Source organism: Schistocerca nitens, chromosome 4, assembly GCF_023898315.1.
Source record: "Schistocerca nitens isolate TAMUIC-IGC-003100 chromosome 4, iqSchNite1.1, whole genome shotgun sequence".
Taxonomy (NCBI): Eukaryota; Metazoa; Arthropoda; class Insecta; order Orthoptera; family Acrididae; genus Schistocerca; species Schistocerca nitens.
Window position 1 is genome coordinate 346,012,331 of NC_064617.1, and position 22,949 is coordinate 346,035,279.

The 22,949-nt window shown below is 39.6% G+C and overlaps 1 protein-coding gene across 1 annotated transcript in view; it reads right to left on the reverse strand.

The window, feature by feature from the left end:
* LOC126251997 (islet cell autoantigen 1) overlaps positions 1-22,359 on the reverse strand; it is a 44,764-nt gene extending 22,405 nt beyond the window's left edge. Inside the window, exons 1-6 of the mRNA XM_049952780.1 lie at positions 22,128-22,359; positions 21,748-22,019; positions 21,510-21,670; positions 21,268-21,429; positions 6,586-6,778; positions 6,224-6,341 (exon numbers count right to left, since the gene is read on the reverse strand). Coding sequence (XP_049808737.1) covers positions 6,224-6,341; positions 6,586-6,778; positions 21,268-21,429; positions 21,510-21,670; positions 21,748-22,019; positions 22,128-22,138 — 917 coding nt within the window. The 5' untranslated portion in view covers positions 22,139-22,359. The remainder of the gene's footprint in view (positions 1-6,223; positions 6,342-6,585; positions 6,779-21,267; positions 21,430-21,509; positions 21,671-21,747; positions 22,020-22,127) is intronic.
* Positions 22,360-22,949: the final 590 nt, after the last annotated feature.

Below are 22,949 nucleotides of genomic sequence, written 5' to 3' on the forward strand. Positions count from 1 at the left end.
ATTCAGTACACCCAACACAGTACTTTCCATTGAATAAATCCCTCAGTTTTGTGTTATGTCCTATATAGTAGCAAGCCCCTAATGGGGCTGCTATATCCTTCAGCATTATTCCTATGTCCTGTGGATTGTCTAGTGGCTGGGCGACAGGTGTTTCCTCATTGGAGGCACAAATATTCTGCTATGTTGCATCTGCACTGCAATAGCTGCACTGTGAATGTGTAACTACTTCCTTCGTCCATGATCATGTGGTTAGACACATCTGAGTGCACAACATTAAAAACAGCGCTGTGATTGGTCACATGATTACACTCATATCAATCCACCTGCCTTTAAAGGCCATGATGAGGCCACCATTAGGCAGATGGTTCTCCACTCTGTGCAATTACACCGGCCACTTGTGGCCCATGTGTCAGAACGTAATCCTCTGTCTTGCCAGAGGAAGAGGCATCCTCAGGGGACGCTATTGGCCGAGCCATCACTCCCATCGGTTCCCAACATCTGCTGACACTGCCCCTGGTTCATAAGCTCTATGCCACCATACTTGTGTGTCAGCATCGCTGCATACCATGAGCCCCACTGGTCGAATGCCTTCCTCCCAGCTTCCACCATAGGTCTTGTCACATCCTAGATTGCTGCCTGCCATTCCCGGCTTATTGGGCTACCAACACTGCCAGCCTCGCTTGACCCCACCGCATCCCACTTGCTGCAGCATCAAACGCTGGATGTCTGCAGACTTCACCATCATCCAATGCAATACTGCCCTCAACCAATGCTGCTGCCAGGTCACTGGGCTCCCGATGTTGCCAGCCTCACCAGATGACAGTCACACCCTACATTGCGAAGCATCCATCAGTGGGGACCTGATGCGTATCGTGCATAACCAGGTGCCAGCTATGCCCATGCCACTGCACTACGCATAGTCCGGACCAGACGATCCTCTAATATTGTCCTACAAGATGTTATATATTGCTAACCATTGTGCAATAAAGTCTTGCAGAAGTCACTGAAAACTGCTATTTACTTCTTGTGCCCTTGCCACTGTGTAAGGACATAAAATCCTCATATTTAATTGGCAATCCACACTACATATTGCTATCAATACTTATTTTAAATTTAGACCACACTCAATCTGATGATTATGTGATTGTCAGTTTATTGGAACTATCAGACCAAACACTTGAGAGACTCATCTGTGATATTTTGATTGTACTAACTTCATGACTGATATTCCAGCATGCAAAGTAATATGGGCTAGCCAGCAGACAATTGTATTTTTCTCATGCTCTGCATGCTTACCATATTGCCTGTTTTGCAGGGACATGCAAAGCCTTGCTAAGCCTAACTGGCTGCGTGCCATGCTGACAACACTGCCCCCCCCCCCCCCTCCCAACTGCAATCTGCCTAGCTGCTTTCTGTCACTTCAAAAGTTGTAGATTTTTTTGTTTTCCAATACAATTACACTAGTACCAGTTAGTCTGATCACTTGACTGGACCCAACTAAATCTCCATTTGCCTCCACTCAATTGACTGATCTCTTCCTCAGTTCATTGGGAACACTATTTTACCACTGTTGCATCTTGTGAAGATCAAAGACAATCAATCACTGCATAAACTGATATAACAATGAAAAAAATCAATAATCAATTTCTACTATATAATGTACGGAAGGGTTGAAGGGTAAGAAAGAGGGGTAAAGGAAAAGGATTGGAGAAGTTTAGGAAAAGGGGTGGAGTTTGGAAAAATCACCCAGAACCCTGGTCAGGGGAGTCTTACTGTCGAGAAGGAAAGACTGATTGATGGGGACAGCACCAGGCGAGATTTGAAAACTTGAGAGCTTAAAGGTGGAAGACAGGGTAATATGCAAGCAGAGATTATTGCTAAAACAATGTGAACGAGTTATACGAGTGAAACACTACATGCATTGTACATAACAGAGGTGAGAGAGAGACGTCGAAAAATAGTTGTGTCAGAAAACAAAAAATGTAGAAAAATAAAATGGAGTGAAAAAAGAAGTAGTTACTGTGAAGAAATGCTGAGGCGGAAGAAAATAATGTAAATTAAGGCCAGGTGGGTGGCGAGAACCAAGGACACGTTGTAGCACTGGGTCCCACCTGTGGAGTTCTGAGAAACTGGTGTCTGGGGGAAGAGTCCAGACAGCATGTATGCTGAAACAGGCACTGAGGTCATGACTGTCATGTTGTAGAGCATGCTCTGCAATAGGATATTGTTTGTTGCTGCTATGAACCCTCTGCCTATGCCAATTCATCCGAAACGATAACTTGGTGGTAGTCATGCTGATGTAAAAGGCCGAACAACGTTACATAATGACTGGTATACGACATATGTCTTTTCACAGCTGGGTCTCCCTTTGATAGTATATTGTTTTCCAGTTACAGGATTGGTATAAGTGGTGGTAGGAGGGCGCATAGGGCAAGTCTTGCAGTAGGGTCAGTCACAGGGGTAGGAGCCACAACACAGGGTTAGGAGCCATAGAGTAGCGAGATGGATGCAGGAGGAGCATAGGGTCTGACAAGAATATTATGGAAATTGGGAGGGCGACAGAAAGCTATTCTAGGTGTGGTGGGCAAAATCTCAGACAGAATGGATCTAATTGCAGGGCAAGATTTAGAAAGCCATGGCCTTGTCGAAGTAGCTGATTAATACATTCAAGACTGAGTGATAAGTGATGAGTTCTAAAGTTGTTTTTAGGATGTATCAGAAGTATCAGAACTGGATGTGATGGCATCAGAAATCTACTTTTTAACTAGGTTTGTGGCATAATTATTTCCAGTGAAGGCTGAGGTGAGAATGGTGGTCTATTGCTGTAAAGGATCTGCATCCAAACAAATACATTTGGCCTGAATGCCAAGGCTGTATGGGAGGGAACATTTGACATGGAAAGGATGGCAACTGTCAAAATGTATATACTGTTGTTCATTAGTAGGTTTGAAGTTAACAGAAGTGTGAAGCTGACCTTAGGTGAGGACAAGTTCAACATCAAGGAAAGTGGCATGGGATTCAGAACTGGACCATGTGAAATTTAAATGGGTGAAGGTATTTAAAGATTCCAGGAATTTTAACTGGTCAGCCTCACTATGAGTCCACATGGCAAAGAAGTCATCAATGTGTCTACACCAAATGATGGGCTGAAGGCTTATGGATCTCAGGAAAGCCCCCTCCTAGCGATCCACAATAAGGTTGGCACATAGGAAGGAGCCATCCTGGTATGCATAGCTCTACCACTGATCTGTTTGCATGCCTGCATAAGCTGTCTTACATGGTCATATAGAGATTATACAATGACCCAGGACCAATTCATAAACTGGTCACAAGTACATCTCCTCAGCAAATTTCCCCACATTCCCTATTTACTTTTGTGGAAGAAGTGGTTTTCATGTCCAGTCTTCTTTTGCCAATCAGAATTTGTGCAAGTAAGGAAAAAAGCATTTTTAGAACCATAGACACTAGGGACAACAGACACACAACACTACTTGGTGTTGTCTGTAGCAATCGATTACTGTGGCTTTCTCATCCAAACAATCAAGCATTTGCTTGAAATAATTTAAGAAAACAACATAAATGGATGCTAACAATATCTAAAACTCTGAAAATGTTGAGTATAAATGGACAAATTCCAGCATTACTACACAATGTGCTTTAAACAGATGTGTGCTGAGTGAAGTTGTGAGGGAGGGGCAAGACCTGCTGTGACTCAGACAGCTATGCTAGAAAGCTGCTCTGAAAACAAAGACAGATTAAACAAAGATTTAAACATATCCAAAGCATCATGTCCAAAAACCAAATGAAATAAAATTAGCATAAGGAGAATAATATGTGAAGTGTCCTACAAATTCAAATGTAAAATTCTATCTGCTGATCTGAAAAGCCATCTGTCCACACATTCAGGGACCATAATGGCACTGAAATGGAGAATGACAGTGTGTCAAAATGGCTTGCTTTTCCAAAATTGTTTCACTGAGAAAGCTCAGTCAGTAGTTCCTCCTCTCAATTGCCACAAAAACACAAAAAAGTGAGCATGGGACAGAAATCAACTGAAATCACTCAATTGAGAAAAGTCACCTGGATCTGACTGGTTACCTCCATGATGCTACACAGTTTGAGAAAAGACTTGCTCCTCTTCAAGCTGCAGCCTACCGTAGGCACTGGAGGAACAAAGCACTCCTATTGATTGCAAGTAAAAGTGCAGATCATTCTCATTTTCAAGAAGGACCATCAAACAGATGGCCACAACTATAGACCCAGATGGCTGACATTACTCTGTTGTAGAATTTTGGAAAATACTTTATGTCCAGATATTATGACCTTTCTGGGGACTGAAAATTGGTTCTCCAAACAGCAATTGTGTGAACCCAAGCTCATCCAACAGACCCAGAAGGTAGTGGATAACAGTCCCAGATTAATACCACATTCCTCGAATTCAGGATGGCATTCAGTGCAGTTCTGTACTGTCACTTAAGGAAAATACAGAATATCAGACCAGCTTTGTCATCGGATTGAAGAGTTCTCAGCAAATAGCATACATCATGTCAATCTTAACGGAAAGTAATCTTCATGTGGAAAAGCAACTTGAGGCAAAGCCCATGGGAGTCTTATAGGACCATTACTGATCACGATTTATATAAATAAACTCGTGGATAATGTCAGAAGCACCATGAGTCTGTTTGCGGATGATGGTGGTGTGCACAGAGAAGTCACAAAGTCAGGGGGTAAACACTTTGTGTAGAGACTGGCAGTTGACCCTCAACAAAAGTACTGTGCACAGATAAGCAGAAAGAAATGTCTTGCATGATTATACAATTGTCAATCAATCACAAGGAGCAGTCACATCTATTAAATACCTGGGAGTATGCATACAGAGTGATTTCAAGTAGGGGGGGGGGGGGGGGGGAAATACTGGCAGAATTCCCAGGAAGTATAATATGCCTCGGTGTAGCTCATAAAACTCTCATTCAACTGATACTTGAGGATCAATCGGCAGTCCGAAACCCTTGCCAGATAGAACTTACAGAGGAAACAGAGAATATCCAAAGAAGAGTGGTGCATTTCATCAGGAATTTATTTAACAAATGTGAAAGTGTGTCATCCGATAATAAATTCCACTGAGAGGAGCAAACACAGATGTGTTGAAGTGCCTAAACCATTTTTGTCTGCAATTCAGATCTTGTGAGCCATATGTAATATAAAAAATACAAAGGCTAGCTTACTTTGAGTACTTTCATCCCAAATCTACGTAAATCTTCATTTATACTCTGCAAACCACTGTGATATGCATCACAGAGGGCATATCCCATTTTATCACTAATTAGGGTTTCTTCCTGTTCCATTCATTTATGAGGAGTGGGAAGAATGACTCACTGCCTCTGTGCTTGCAGTCATTATTCTAATATTATCCTCATGAGCCGTATGTGAGCGATACATATGGGACTGTAGCATATTCCTAGAATCAACATTTAAAGTCAGTTCCTGAAACTTTGTTAACAGACTTTCTTGGGATAGTTTACATCTATCTTCAAGAGTCTTCCAAGCTCAGTTCCTTCAGTATCTTTGTGACACTCTCCATGTCATAAGCAATCATTGTAGGGTAACTTGTCACATCAAACTAAACTTTTCCAAGTTCAAAAGTGTCTAATACACATTATTTTTCATGGTAACTCAAGAGCATCCTGCAAAGGTATGTTGTTCAAGCAACTGGGAAACTAAGTATTGCTTCCCAATATAGCTATTTCTTAATTAAATTTTGTCATAAATAATCTCTTTCTTTTTCAAACAACTCAGCTCATGGAATAACACTAGAAATAAGAATAATCTTCAAAAAGATTTTCAAAAAGGTTATTCAAGAATATACATTTTCGATAAATTGCCAGCACCCATAAGAAGATTAATTCCTAGTAAAGTTCAGTTTAAGAGTAGCCTAAAAGATTTATTGGTAGCCAATTCCTCCTATTCCACTAATGAATTTCTTGGTTGAACCAATCAATGACTATACATTATCAATAACAGCAAACAACATGAGTGTTATGCAAAATCTGACTTCTGCACAGGCTCAGTGCGACAGTGTGATCAATGTAAATACACACGGTAAACTGACTTTCTATTTGATGATACAGGACTACGGAGTCAAGATGTAGAATCATTACAATTTAGTACAAAACAATAGCTCAAAAAGAGAGCTCTCAATTTTGTTAACTATGAGGAAACTCACTTGTCTTTATCTTCTTCCTCTACTGGCTGGTCCTCTGATGAGCCCGATATCTGTTCTGCTAATTTTAAAGATGGTTCTGTCAATTCCTTTACAACACAGAAGTCATAATGCTGGTAACCTGACCAAAAAGACAAGCTTTGATACAAAATTCATTATATAATGAAAATTTATTAAAAAGGACTCAAGTCTTGACACAGGATATATAAATTGAAATACAAATGAGAAAAAAAGCTTATTTAGATACTATTTCTCATGTCAGTTCATACAATTAAGTTTACATACAGGTAAATGCCTTTTATTAAACCTCTTTATCAATATAGCTACTCTATCTATCTCTTTATAAACAAATAATATATACTAACCTTTGAAGCTATTGGAGATGGTGGTGAATGTTTTAGATGTTTTCTCTGCAAACTGAAGCAATGAATTTTGATACAGAATCAAAGCATGAGAAAACATATTACATCGTGCTGCAGCTAAAAGATCAACTTTTTGAAGGCAATCCAGCTTTAACTTATCAAAACGGACCTTGCTTCGACGTACTTGTGTCTGCACCTGTTGCACATACAATAATGAAATAAAATAAAACTGAATAAACAAATGGGAGCACAGTAAACAAGTAGGTTTAAAATACACTCAAAGAATGAAATTAAAGTCAAATAATTGATAAGGTAGAAAGAATACATCATAATTCAATGGTTCCTAAGAATTTTGTGCCTTCAACATTGTTCAAAGTTTATGTTTTTATTATATTTTTCAAACTTCACACATTTACAATCCAACGTGTGACACAAAGAACATTACAACAGTAACAGCCATCAGAATGACATTGCAATGGCTAAAGATAATATATAGATCAAAAAGAGTTTTGCGTCACCCCAGTTCCCAGAACTCCTGAAGACAGATGTTGACTGTGGATATTGTATCAAGACACAGCCCCTTTGACTGTTCAGAGATGTCACTAAACTCGCCCAAAGATGTAAACAACCATACAAGAGCAGCACCTATTAGATGAAGAGGGTCTGACAGCCGATCAGTTCCAGTCATTTCACCAGGAAGGAGGTACACGGCTCGTGTTGTCTGTAGTTCAACCTCGCCTAGATGATCAATAACGCAGTTTGATCACGTCGGCATTGTTACTTTGTGCCAGGAAGGGCTCTCAACAAGATAAGTGTCCAGGCATCTTGGAGTGAACCAAAGCGATGTTGTTCGGACATGGAGAAGATACAGAGAGACAGGAACTGTCAATGACATGCCTCGCTCAGGCCGCCCAAGGGCTACTACTGCAGTGGATGGCCGCTACCTACTACGGATTATGGCTCGGAGAAACCCTGACTGCAACACCACCATGTTGAATAATGCTTTTCGTGCAGCCACAGGACGTCATGTTATGGCTCAAACGGTGCGCGATAGGCTGCATGATGCGCAACTTCACTCCCAACATCCATGGCGGGGTCCATCTTTGCAACCATGACACAATGCAGTGCGGTACAGATGGGCCCAACAACATGCCGAATGGACCGCTCAGGATTGGCATCACATTCTCTTCACTGAATCATGTCACATATGCCTTCAACCCACATATGCCTTCAACCAGACAATCGTCAAAGATGTTTGGTGGCAACCCAGTCAGGCTAAACACCTTAGATACACTGTCCAGCAAGTGCAGCACGGTGGAGGGTCCCTGCTGTTTTAGAGTGGCATTATATGGGGCCGACGTATGCCACTGGTGGTCATGGAAGGTGCCATAACGGCTGAACGATACGTGAATGCCATCCTCCAACTGATAGTGCAACCATATTGGCAGCATACTGACGAGGCATTCGTCTTCATGGATGACAATTTGCGCCCCCATCGTGCACGTCTTGAGACTGACTTCCTTCAGGATAACGACATCACTCGACTAGAGTGGCCAGCATGTTCTCCAGACATGAACCCTATCGAACATGCCTGGGATAGATTGAAAAGGGCTGTTTATGGACGATGTGACCCACCAACCACTCTGAGGGACCTATGCCAAATCGCCACTGAGGAGTGGGACAAACTGCACCAACAGTGCCTTGATGAACTAGTGGATAGTATGCCACAACGAATACAGGCTTGCATCAATGCAAGAGGAATGCTATTGGGTATTAGAGGTACCGGTGTGTACAGCAATCTGGATCACCACCTCTGAAGGTCTCGCTGTATGGTGGTACAACATAAAATGGGTGGTTTTCATGAGCAATAAAAAGGGCAGAAATGATGTTTATGTTTATCTCTATTCCAATTTTCTGTACAGGTTCCAGAACACTCACAACAGAAGTGATGTAAAACTTTTTTTGATGTGTGTATTATTTCTTATATAACTGAAACTGTTTAGATGACACTTTGCCTTTAGTGCAGGTAAACAACAATGAATAGAAGAACTTAAGGTAGTAAGTTTAAAGCAGGTTACATAATCAATTACAATTAGGTTAAAATAGCACACTGAAAATAGTAAAAATCAATAGTTAGGCAGAGAAACAATTGAGGATTTTTTGTAGTAAGCATAGCTGAAGATAATGAGTGTGTGGGCAGCATAAGAAACAGGGAAGAATAGAAAATGGGTTGGACTGTTTTGGTAAGTTAAATATGGTTTTCAGAACAAAGCTTCCAGTGTGACTTAAAGTGAATGTTTACAATCAATTTGTATTACCAATATTGGCATATGGCAGTGAGGCATGGACTTTTCAAGTAAAAAAAAAAATTATCACTACTCAATAAGAAGTGGAAAGATGCTTGTTGTGAACTGATAGGAAAACACACAAATAGATCAGAGAAGAGATCCTTTGCATCCTTCTTACTTAATTACTGAACTATCAATTTTCCCACATGATTTCATTTCAGGACTCTTAATTCACAAGGATTGTACTTCAAATACATGCCCGAGTACCCACATTTAAATTTTCTGTGTTTTTCTTAACCTGTTTGAGAGAGATGTTGGACATATTACTTCGACAAGTACTGGGCCAATTTCTTCCTCAATCCTTTCCCAATCTGGGCTTATATTCAATATCTATTAGGATGTTAAAACCTAACCTATCTAATTCCTTTTCACTTCAACTGTCAGATGAAATAACCTGTAGTTTTAAAAGCTGTCATTTGCATCCTTTTCATGTTCAAGAAGCTGACACTTATTAAGAATAGCTCCTTTTCTATGTATTTTTATTGGACTGTAGTTCCATCACCATCTTCGAATCTGTTTCAAACTGAAATATACTTCTGGCCTCCTAAGAACATTTTGCAAGAGGAAATCACAGCAAACAAAACATAAATAAGTTCCAGCAACAGTGCCATATGTTTTGTAATAGTTTTCAGAAGTTGGCCCCATGTTGCGAAAGAAGTGGTAACAGGTTGTATCAGTCTCCTTGGATGTAAGCTTTGATATTATTTAATATTAATTTAATGATGTACACTGATGATAGTGCCAGAAGGAACAAACTGAAAACAATTCTTCACAACCAGACAAATTACTATACAGTAATTTTGCAGGTAATGCTACATGTTACAGATGTTGAGTGTTTCCTCCCTAGTCCCTCTTTTCCTATTATTTATACATACAGTTATATGAATGACTTACTGGGCTCATATATACAATGAATATCAAAGAGGTGTAGCCAAAAATACTTCATGAGTAAAGGCGATCACTTGTCAAAAAAGCACGCGCACGCCCACCCATAAGCTCATGCCCACCCATACGTGCAGGCACGCATGGACGCACAGAAGCTGGAAGCACAATGCCAGCTGCTGCATTTAAGCTGGTGGGCTACATTCGGCAGAGGATTGTGTAAAGTGAGGTTGGTAGAGATGGAATGCAGGAGAGGGGTTAAGGTCTTTGGTTAGTGGCTCGGAGGGAGGCAACCAGTTTGCCAGATAGGAATGCAGGAGCGAGAGGTGTCAGATACACATGCTGTAGTTGGGTTGGCGTAAGTTGATTCTTCATAGTTGCAGTGGATTGGGTGCGGCATGTTCACAAGCCTACCTCAACCAATAACTTAATGTGATTTTGTAAATGTCTCTATGGCAACATCTTAATGTTGCCATAGCGCTTCACAGTTGAAAGCTGGTGACAGCACTGTGAGCTTTCAGGGGTCTTCTTAAGCCATCTCAACTGCAAGCACATGATGTACTGTTGTCAGAGCCGGGGGAATGGCACATGCTGAAAGTGACGTGGAGACATTAATGGCAGGAGATTACAAGACAGAGAAAAAAAGAAAATTTGTGAGGAAGGATGTGTAACAAGGATAGCTCACACATGCTTACTACAGAGATGGTGGTGGTGGAATGAAGGATCCACATTGCCCAGGCTGTAAAGTAGCCATAGCAACTCAGCATGTTATGCTCAGCTCCATATTATGTCACTGGGTGGTCAACTTTGTCCTTGGCAGCCATTAATCCTGCTGTACAGCTAGTTGGTAGTTGTACCGACATGAAAAGCTCTGTAGTGTCTGCAGCAGAATTGGTTTATGATATGGGCTGCTTTCACAGGTGGCCTGGCCTCATATGGCATAGTAAAGCCCATGATAGGATTGGAGTAGGTAGTGCAGGGTGGGTGGATCGGGCAGGTCTTGCACATTCGTCTTCCTCAGTGACATGATCCCTGAGTCAAGGGATTGGACACATGAGTGGCACAGGGATGGACTATGATATTGTATATGATGGGTGGGCAACACAACACCACTTTACGGGGGTGGAAAGGATCTTGGGTAGGATGTCACTCATTTCAGACGATGACGATAGATAATCAAAGCACTGATGAAGGATGTGGTTCAGTTGCTCCAGTCCAGGGCAGTACAGTGTGCTGAAGGGGGGGCACCCTTTTGTAGCTGGCTCTTGGTGGTAGTGGAAGGATTCGGGATGTGGGGAAATGGTACTGCTTTTCTACAAATCCCTCCAACCAAAGCCAACCTAATTCCAGCACTTCTCCCAGTTCATACCACTGACAAGTTTGCTGTACAAAGCTTACTACGTGCATCAGAAGGCATATACGAGATGTATATTGGCGACATGCCAAAAAACAGCAGCTCCATGGGCAGATGCTACAAAAACACAAATAGATGCGTTTAATGCAGCACTAAAAATGTGAGATAAAGCTGTTAGTGTGGTGAGTCAGATCACTGACAGAACTGTTGGAACAAAAGTCATGACATTGGTGCTTGCTAACGAGAGTGCGCAAGATGTGGGATAAGCTATAAGCCTCTTTAAACAAAAAAACAAAGCAAGCAGCACATTCAGTTCAGTCAGAATTTTTCAATTTTCATATAATTTGAAGTGATGACATAGTGACACATCTTGCTCATTTTAAAAACTTGGCTCTTCGTTTGCAGCAACTCAATATGAAACCTGATGAATCATCACTGATCTGAATACCTGCACACAGCCTGACAGTTATGAAACATGACTGTCATGGTGGGCAAGAAAGAAGATCAACAGATATTTAAAAAAGTTAATGGATACGTTAACACCAAATGAAATTCTTTGTGCTTATCAGAGGGACAAACAAGATGAGTTAGTTACACTGTTGGCTACCATAGGAAAAGTTCAAGGAAAGAGAAATGCAGACTGCAACATTGGCAGCAATGTTACTCTATCAAATAAATAAAAAAGTCAACACACAAAAAGCAGCTTGCATATTCTGAATGTGGTGTACCTGGCTACATTATAAATATGTCCAAGTGTGAAAGAAAAATAAAAATGTTTCCTTAAACAAAATAAAAGTGAACTACCTGACCAGAATTTTATTGGAGAAGTAACGAGTGCAGAACTGAATGAGGACTCCTGGATCACTGATTACGGAGTGATGAATCACATGGCTAAGAGAACTGAGTTTGCTACACCACTGCACAATGAGATGACTATGAGTGCACTATGAAAAGGGACTATTTATCTGACGCTTTTGTCAATGGAGAGTGGAAGTTATGCCATATGGCCAATGTTTTGTATACTCCGGAAGGATGAAGAAATCTCTTTTTGATAACATCTGCTATGGGCGAGGGATTAAACTTTCATTCATCAAAAGACAAATGTGGGTTCCAAAACAATAGGTTGTAAAAGCATGAGACATATGAAGCAGCAACTTACTGAGGAATTTGCTTCGAGTGACAAGATCAATTTATCCTTATAGTACTGATGTCAATCTTACAACACAAGAATCTCTGCAAATTTGGCTGAACACTTGGGTCATCAGAACAAAAGTCATGTTAAAAAAATTCTAAGACCGTGTAGCATTGAAGCTGAAGACTTTGGGAAAGAATTTTGTGATGCACATGTTAAATTGAAGCACTGGAGACATTTTCTGTCATGACAGCAATGTTCTACACAACCTGGAGAAATGATTCATGTAGACCTGTGTGTGCCTATGGAGTGGGAGGAGCCGAATATTTTCTGTGCTTTACCTGTCATGGTATAGTTCTCAAGCAGAAGCATTAGACTGCAGTGAGGATTGTAGAAATATTGAGCAGTGTGAAGAATTTTTTGTGAAGAATCACCTAAAGCATTTTAATGTGACGGCAGACAGGAATCTGGCAACACTGAAGTGAGAGACTGAATAAGATGAAATGGCTTACAACTCATCATCATGAATCTACATCTACACAGATACTACACAAGACACCATACAGTGCATGACAGAGGGTACACTGTAACACTATTAATCATCTCCTGATTACTTGAAGCATTTCCATAATACTTATGTATGGTTCGAACCTACCGGTAAACAAATCTAGCAGCTCACCTCTGAATTGCTTTGATGTCTTCCTTTAATCCAATCTGGTACAGATCCAGCAAATAACTGCAAATTTTTGCTACCCACCCTGTCCATCAAATAATTTATGTACATGGAGAACAACATCGATCCTATCACACTAGCCTGCGGCACTCCTGACAATACCTTTGTCTCTGATGAACACTCGCCGCCGAGGACAACATACAGGGTTTCATTACTTAAGAATCTTCGAGCCACTCACATATCTGTGAACTTATTCCATACACTTGCACTTTCATTAACAGCCTGCAGTTGGGCATCATATCAAATACATTTGGGAAATCTATAAATATGGGATCTGCCTGTTGCCCTTCATCCATAGTTCACAGTATATCATGGGAACAAGCCAAGACGAGTTTTGCATGAATGATGCTTTCTAAAGCCATGCTAATCTGTGGACATATGCTTCTCAGTCTCAAGAAAGTTTATTATATGCAAACTCAGAATGTGTTCAAGGATTCTGCAGTAACCCGAAGTTAGGGATATTGGTCTGTAATTTTGCAGGTCCATTCTTTTATCCTTCTTAATATACAGGAGTCACATGCACTTTTTCTAGTTGCTTGGGACTTTGTGTTGGGCAAGATATTTGCGATAAATGCAAGCTTGGTAAGGGGCCAATGCCATAAACTACCCTTTCTAAAACTGAACTGGGATTCCATCTGGACCTGGTGACTTACTTGCTTTCAAATCTTTCAATTGTTTCTCACCATCAGGGATGCTTACTACTACGTCGTCCATATGGGAGTCTGTCCAATGGTCAAATGATGATATGTTTATACGATTCTCCTGCACGAATGATTTCTTGAACACGAAATTTAAAACTTCGGCTTTAATTTTGCTAAATTAAACTGCAACACCACACTGCTCAACAACGGACTGAATGGAAGCCTTAGACCCGCTTAGCGATTTTACTTACGACCAAAATTTTCTCAGGTTATCTGCCAGATCTCTTGCTAAGGTATGACAGTGGTAGTAGTTGTATGCTTCGCGCATAAATCTTTTCACATACACATGAAACTCTACTAATCTTTGGTTGTCGTTATTTGTGCATTCTCTTTTGAACTGAGTGTGCAACAACTATTGCTTCCTCAGCATTTTTTTTTTCAAATTTCACTGTTAAACCACAATGGTTCTTTTCCATGCTTAATACACTTACTCTGCACATACTACTCTAGAGTATAATTTACAGTTTGTTTAAGCTTTGTCCATAATTCCTCTATGTCTATCGTACTGGAACTAAATGGTGTTAATTCATTGTCTAAGTGAGGTACTAACTACTGCTTATCTGCTTATACTTTACAGCAGAAATAATGTGTTGACTGTATGTACCAACAGAACTGTTGTAGAACTAGCTCGAACCATGTTGCTGGTACAGGGTTTGACTAAGCTTTTGGACAGGATACGGTAAACATGACTCTTTACCTGCTAAATAGTACTGGTACAAGTCACGTGAATAGCAGAACACTCTGTGAGGTATTCATTGGAAAGACAATACAGGTAAAAAAGCTTAATATTTTTGGATGGAGCAGGGATGTAGTCCCGGAATCTGAGAAAACTGGAAGAACAATGGTATTTCTCCCTAGTGACATGGATGATGAAAATCAGACCTACAGAAGCAAGTTTTAGATAGAGAGAACCGAAAAACAAGCAACAACTGAAGAAACCAGATCTTTCTGTTGAAATGACACTGGCTGAAATAAACAGATCTAAAAATTACACAAAGGTTATTAAGTCTGTAACCCATGAGCATTGGAGAAAATCACTGGATGGAGAAATCGCCTCAGTGGAGGAAAATGCTTTGTGGACTTTGTTACCACTGCCACCAGATCGTAAGCCCATTATACAAATCTTGGGTTTATAGAATTAAGCACAAAGTTGATGGTAAAACTGATCACCATAAGGCAAGACTAGTTGTTTGTGGATTTGGTCAACAAGAAGATATGACCATAATGAAATTTTTAGTCCTAACGCTAAATATGATACAATTTCAGTAATTATGAATGTTTCTGTTAGCAAACACCTTCCTTTGGCACGCTTCGATATATGCAGGAACCTGAGGGATTTACTGAGGGGACTAATGGGGTGTGTGAGGTTCATGAAAGCTTATATGTACGAAAGCTGTCTCTAGCAAATCTTTGACTTGTGGATTGTAAGCCAGATCCCTGCCCATTCTATGAAAAGACTGCAGTGATGTAGTGATGGTAATTCTTCGTGTTCATGATGGATTAAAATCTGTAAATACGTAGGAGGACACTGAGGTTTTATCAAAGAAAATTCAAAATGAGTTTGCAATTACTGTTGAGCCACTAGAATATTTTTGAAATATAAACATTATATGTCAAGAGAGTAGATCACTTAAGATCAATCAAGAAAGATATGTTAAAGACGTGCTTTGATGATTTAACACAATGGAGGCAAGTTCTGTGTGAAATCCAACTGAGCAATATCTACATCCAGATGGATTGATCAATGATAAACCAACAAATGCTTCACACTGGGAAACAGTTGGCTGTCTTAAGTATTTACCTGTTGGTACAAGGCCCAAAACAGCATCTATAGCGAGCCACGCATCAAAGTTTTTAGAGAATCATTGATCTTTAGTACAAAAGGATTCTCAAGGATATCAAATGTTCAGCATCATTTGATATGAATTGTAAAGCTAGAAGTGCAAACAGAAGATCTGAGGTACATAGTGAAGCCAACTATGCCAGTGATCCAGCAACTTGACATTCAGTTAGAGATGTGGTTGCAATATTTTGTGTAGGAGCAATTATATACGCAAGTAAGCAGCAACAAAGCAGACCACTGTAAATAACCGATTCAGAATATGTGGCTGCCAGTGAAAGGGCAAGAGAAGCAATATGGGTATTCAAACTCTTTGAAGGAATGTCACCACTGGATGATGATTATGACAATGATGATGATGATTATATGGTTGCTTGGCTTCACATGACAGAAAGATCTTTCAGTTTGCAGTTCACCACTGGATGTTGTTCCTGTTCTTCTTGTTTGGAATGCAAATGCCACCAAACTAGCCAAAAATCCTGAATTTCACAAGATATTGAGGCCACTGATATTTGCACACACTAAAACTGAGAGAAAATTCAAGAAGGCCAATTAGTCACAGAGCATGCACTAGGCAATGAGCGATCTGCAGAAATTCTCACCAACTCAGTACCATGTGTTCAGTTTGAATATTTAAAATTGCAATTTGGAATGCTTTTATTACTGTATTTAGCATGATTAAGATGCCAGGGAAGTGACATTTGAGAGAAACCTCTGCTTCATAGATGCATATCTCTGTATACAATTAATCCAATGTCTTTTGCATTCCTTAATACATTTTCTAAGAATAATGTTATGCATGTCTTTTTAAAATTTGATTAAAGATTATTGTGTTCTTTCCTTTGAACATTTACAATAATCAGAAATATCTATCCTCACTAGCCAACCCACAGTTCAAAATCAGAAATGTGAAACCCAGCTAATTCTCTTCATTTTCATATTCTGGAAGTCACAGACACTCCGACACTCATATTCTGTCTTATTTGATGTTGAAGTATTGACTCAATACGTAGTCACAACTTTATCAGATGATAGGGAAATACAATGCTACAAACTGATTAGATTGGATATTTGATGGTGCAGAGGATTTCTTGACATACAGAATCCAATAAATTATCTTGGAAAAAGAACTATCAACTGATTGCAAACATGCAAAATGGCAGTGAAATGGTACCTTGAGTATTTATTTACATACATATTCTATTTATCATTTAATATGTGAAAACACTAGGATGTGGAACAAGTCAAAAAAATATGTAAATGTGAAGTATATAGAAAACGTAACGAGGTAAAGTACAAAACTTAAAGAAAAATTGCAGTAGAGCAAAAACATAAAAATAGAACAAAAACAGATGAAAGTTGAAAAAAGCACTATATAAGAATTCGAACATGGTGACCAATAACACATAATAAACAAACAATAAAAATCTATATACATCAAAAGTCTACAGGTGTCTCCTAAAAAGTTCATCAAATGAATAAAAGGTTTTCTGAAGTAAAAATATCTTTATTTTATTTTTAAATAATGCAATGTAACTTGACAGGCCTCTGATGTTATTTGACAATGAATTACATATATATTTAATGCAAGAATACTGGGATAAAGAGGAATATTCAATACGACTCACAGCTTTTATCAGTGATGTAGGAAACCCGATACAAATGTCGTAAATACAGTGACTAGAACATGATATCACTGGTGATGTTTTCAAATACACTAAGCTATGGACAGTCTGTCACTACAACCAGATTTTTTTAGTTTCACATTTGTTGGCTTTGTCAACCCATAACCAAACTATCCAAGAACCCTGACTCATAGAAGCATTAAATATGGTTGCCAAACTTTGTGTAACTTGTTTTGTTTCTTCCTTTTTGTGGAGAGGCAGTTCTACAGCAAGCTTAATTTTGTCTGGCAAGACACCCTTATTCATAGAAGCATTAAATATGGGTGCCAAAACTTCACTTTTAGAAGTTAAATAGAAATATTATCTACACCTGATGACCCTTTGCTTTTTAAGGAGACAATAGTTCTCTTTAATTAATTTCCAGTTACAGAAGAAATGCTTATCTCATTTATAGGATTAGGAAAGTGGCATTTCAGTATTTCCATGGCACTTTTTAAGGAGACATTAAATTCTGTTTGCTCAGTAGCACTAAAAAAAAAAGTCAATGAATATTTTTGCTAAAAATGACACAATATGCTTTGTGAAAGAATAATGTAACAGAATGTTTCCTTACACAGTGATACAAAAGTTGGGCATGCCATATTGAAAAAGTAATGTGGGTTAGGGAGAACATAAGGGGCCACTGGCAGGGTCCAATTCCACCCTTCTACTTTGACCCGTGACGTGATGTTGTTGGGGTGTGTGACATCAGTATGAAGCATTGTTTTTGATTTGGTTTGTGTTTGTAAATCTCACATTGTTGTATTTGATGGCGCCCTCTGATGGTTGATGGTGGATGTTGACATGTTAATTTTAACATGTGGCATTGGGTTCATTTGAGTCTTGGTTATCACTGTGGTAATGTGGGTTTCTTTGAGTCTGTGTAGTCAGTGCAGTAACATGGATTTGTAAGTGTTTGCTTTGTTTTCAGTGAGTTATTATTACTTTGTATGTGTGTGGGGAGGGGGGGGGGGGGGTAAGTTGCACACACACCCCAGCCAGCCTGGGTGATTTTAGTTAGAGGCATTTGTCAGTAATTAGTGTTTGTTCTGGTTTTACTCTATACTAATTCTGATGTTTTGTCTGTTTTATATTTATGGTATTTTGTCACGTTATAATTGACCTATTTAATACGGTGTTTTCTAGGTTTTTGAGTTGTTGGAGTTTTGGTTTTGGTGGAGTTTTGGTTTTGGTGGAGTTTTGTGATTTATGTAGGTGTGGTTTGCCTGTGGGTATTGACAGTTGCATCTGAGCTACATAGATCAAGGGAAATGCCAGACTCCATTTCTCAGAATAGCAGGTGTTGGTTTTTTGGTATCGAAGGCTTCGTTTGAACTACATAGGTCAAGGGAAACGTCTGATTCCACTTTTGGGAATTACGGATGTTGGTTTTTTGGTATTGTGGACTTGGTTTGAGCAATACTGGTCATGTGATGTCATCAGTATGGTGGAAACACCTAGTTGCAGTGCATACAAAATGGCAATAATATTGTCACTACATGTACATTCCAACAAATATGAAAAAAATAAAAATGACAGAAAAATATCGCACTCTAACAATAAAATGAAGCTAAAGGGACAACTGTAGACAATGGAGGTTTAGGACAGGGACAAACTAAACTCAACTTGCAACAAAATGCTACAGCCATAAAACCAACAGGAATCATACATTTCACATGACCAGTATTGCTCAAACCAAGTCCACAATACCAAAAAACCAACGTCTGTAGTTCCCAAAAGTGGAATCAGACGTTTCCCTTGACCTTGACAGAAGTGTCCGATCCCACGCATCGGCTTTGACCCGTGACGTAAGGGTGTTGTCGTGTGTGACATCATGACGGCGCGGAGTTTGGTTTGTGAGTGTGGCGTGTTTGTAGATGTCGTTGTGTTGTGGTCTGTTGTGCTCTCTGGTGGTATGTTCAAGGTTTTCATTTGTGTGGTGTATTGGGCTCAGTTTGCTTTTGCTCATTATCCAGAATTGTTCGAGTGTCGGCTGTGTTTGTAGTGGAATTCGTTTCAGTGAGTTAGCGATCTTGTGTGAAGGTTAATTTAGTGTTGTTCGCTGTACGTCGTGATAATTTTAGCAAAATTAATCGGTTGTTGTTTTTGTTCAGGAATGGATATGACAGATAAAATTAACAGTGCGCAGGTCAAGGGAAGTGTTCGATCTCAATGAGTGGCTGTGTCTGTTGGTATTGGTATCGGGAGATGTTTTTGAGCTATATAGGCCAAGGGAAGTGTTTGATCCTAATTTATGGGATCAGGAACTGTTGTTGAGTTATATAGGTCAAGGGAAGTGTGCGATTCCAGATTATATAGTGTTTAGTGGTATTTGGGGAGTTTTGTGATGACGTTTTTTTCGTCGTTTTGTGTGGTTTTGTATGGGGGTGGGTGTCTACATTTGTTTATATTTAGTTTGCCCCCACCCAAAAACACCCCATTTCCCGCGCTTGTCCCATTAGTGTCATGAGGCTTTTTGTGGAAAGTGTGTTTGATTGTTTTTCGACGTATTTTCGTCCTCATAATGTGTACGTAACGACTTTATATGCGCCATATTGGAATCGTGGTTTATGGTTGTTTCCGCCATATTTGCGACGTCATGGGTCAAAGCAGACGGCCGGGATCGGAAGCTTCCGTATTTCCATCATGGGTCAAAGCAGACGGGAGGAATCGGACGCTTCCCTAATGCCAACGTAAGTTACATGAAATGGAATGAAAAACTTTTATATTATACCAAAAGACATTCTATTTGTGAAAGGAAATTCTTGACTGAACTATTCTGGAATATCAATGGAGCAAGCAGAAATTGTACATACAATAGAATAACCAGGGATGACATTTGTTCCAGCCAGACAAAATGATAATGATATTCACAAAAATAAATAAGAAAAAGAAGCTACTTAGTGAGTGAGTGAGTGAAATTAAAAAAATGTCAGCTGAAGATCCAAGACAAAAGCCAACAGGCATAATGTCTACCAAATAGACAGAAGAGTTGGTCAATACATACTTTCAGGAGATGGAATAGGTAAAAAAAAGGGAGAAATTCCTAGGGGACAAAATGAATAGACCACGGGATGAGAGTGATGTGTGACACATCTGTTGTGAGGACCAGAGGAAGAAAAGATGAAGACGGATGTGTCATACAGAATAGAAGGTCAAAGATGGTACACTGGTAAGCATGCCAGAAAAATTACAGAGATGACATAATGTCAAAGTGAAAGACAGAGGGATGGAGGGAAAGAAATAAGTACTGAAATGAGAGAGCGAGAGGGTGGGAGAGAGAGGGAGGGGGGAAAGAGGGAGAGGGGGCGGGGGAGGGAGGGAGGGTGGGAGGGAATAATAAAAGTGGGCAGATTGTATGTTAGTGGAAGTAATGTCCTCCCCATCCCCCATACTTCTGGACTAAACTTAAGTTCTAGTGAATTGTTGCATTTTCAAATAATGGTTTAAATAGCTTAACTGTGGCTCCACCATAATTTCCTAACTAATATAATTTAACGACTACATTCATTAAAACAAGCAAGATGGCGCAGTGGTTACCACATTGGATTTGCATTCAGGATGATGACAATTTCCTGTCCAGCCAACCAGATTTAGGTTTTTCATGATTTTCCAAAATCACTTAAAGCAGCTGCTTGGATGGGTCCCATGAACGGGCACAGCCAATTACCTTCCCCTTCCTTTCCCTGTACGAGCTTGTGCACTGACTGTAATGACCTCGTTGTATATGGAACATTAACTCTAAACTTACTTACTTCCTTTATATGCATTAAGTAGCTAATGGTGCTTAACAATGCTGTTGTTTCAATACATTGAAGTTTTGCAGTATGGCTTGCATACAATAAATGATTGTAAACTTAACCGAATATGACACACATGGAAATATCACAAGAGGCACTGTGTAAAAAGGGGGAAACGAAAATGTTTGAATATTGGGATAAAATGGGGAAAAAGCAAATGTTTGAATGTTGGGGTATATACTACAAAAAAGCAATGTTACATTTTATTACATAGCATGAAAGGTTATGTACCTTCCGGAAACGTTCCAACTGCTTGTATGTATCAGGATCCAATTCCTGTGATACATTTTTCATCCAGCTTAGAGATGCACGATATTCAGTTCTTGCCTTTTCCATTCCATTCACATTTTGCAGTGAATCTTCAATGGCCCTATGTCTAAATGTCTCCACTTCCTAATCAAAAAATGTCGTTTAGAAAAAGATATAAACGCAAATCCTAAGCAATGCAGCTACCCTCCTATCGACAATATTACCTGATACAAACGTAAGAGTGGTACCCTAAGGGTTAGACGCTGCTGTCCAGAGTAGGAAAGAGATTTGCCAACTGCAGTCATCATTTTCCCAGCTCTGGTTTTATCGGTTTTCCCGGCTTCCTTTAGGAATCGTCCCATAGAGTTCTCTTCTTGGGCTAAAGCTGTGAACAACACACATTTAAAGTAAGTCATTTCGGAACAGTATGCTACTACTGCTTCAATATTAACGTCAACTTACTACACAGCCTCTCCTGATATTTATCAATGATTCGTTGAAGAACAAGGCAGCTTTCTTGAATGGAGCGGAATAATTCTAACTTTGCGTCTAACTCTGCGTCTGATGCAACAATACACTCGTCTTCCTTTTTCCCCAGTTTCCGAAACACCGTTTCCTTTGTTACCCAGTACTGATGTTGCATTTTGGTTAGTGCAGATTTATTGGTATTTTCTGCACCGTGCTGCTCAACCCACCGATCATACGCCGTACCGCTACAACCACTATTCGTCCGGCTGCATAAAAACACATGTTATTCAGAAAGCTCACAAATAAATAACTGAATAGGTCTTCTCATGACCATTTCTTGTATTTCTAGGTGGAGACGGTACTCTTATACTTACTAAGCATTCATTTTAGTTGGGTAACTACATAAAGCACAAAATTTCTAATCCCGCTAGAGAAATCACAATAAACTGAGTGGATTCTTCGCCGACATTTCGCAGCACATCAGTTTCGATATACGAGTGTTTACTGCTTTAAGACATATGTGTGCATAAACAAATACACCATCAACAACAATTTCATATCACTCCCATTCACAACTGTCAACATTGCGCGTGGTGTCCATATTGAGTTAATGTGGCAGTAATTTGCAAAGATAATATGTGCATTGCATGATCATACTGATACGGGAAAAATCAGCCGTAAGTGATTTCTAATACATTAATTTGCAAATTAACGCTACACAATTATTTAAATTCAAAATTATCTGGATCTTCCAGTGGACATTGCGTTCATTCATATTTTAGATAGCCATTTATTTTTAATTCATTAGCATCTGAAACAGTTCGAGCAGAAACTTTATTGTGTACCGACATAAATATCTCAACTAACGAATTAAAATCTCACATCTAGGGCGGTAGTGGTATTTCGCACATATTCGGCACTAGAGTGAAATGAAGGTCTCTGACGCTACCACAACTTGGCTATCATCTTTGAAAACTTCTATGTACGGCAGTGTGTCTGCTTGTTTGAATGACGTTTCATGTCCCGGGCTAGAGTCTGTGTAGTTCAGTAAATATACGGTATCAAGTGGACTGTTAAACAACCTGTACCAGACGACAATATACCTTCAATACTTTTTCTCTATTTACAACGAGTCCCTACAAGGTCAGGTAAGTAGCAATAAATGTAACACATGTTTATGTGGGAGCGAAGCTGGT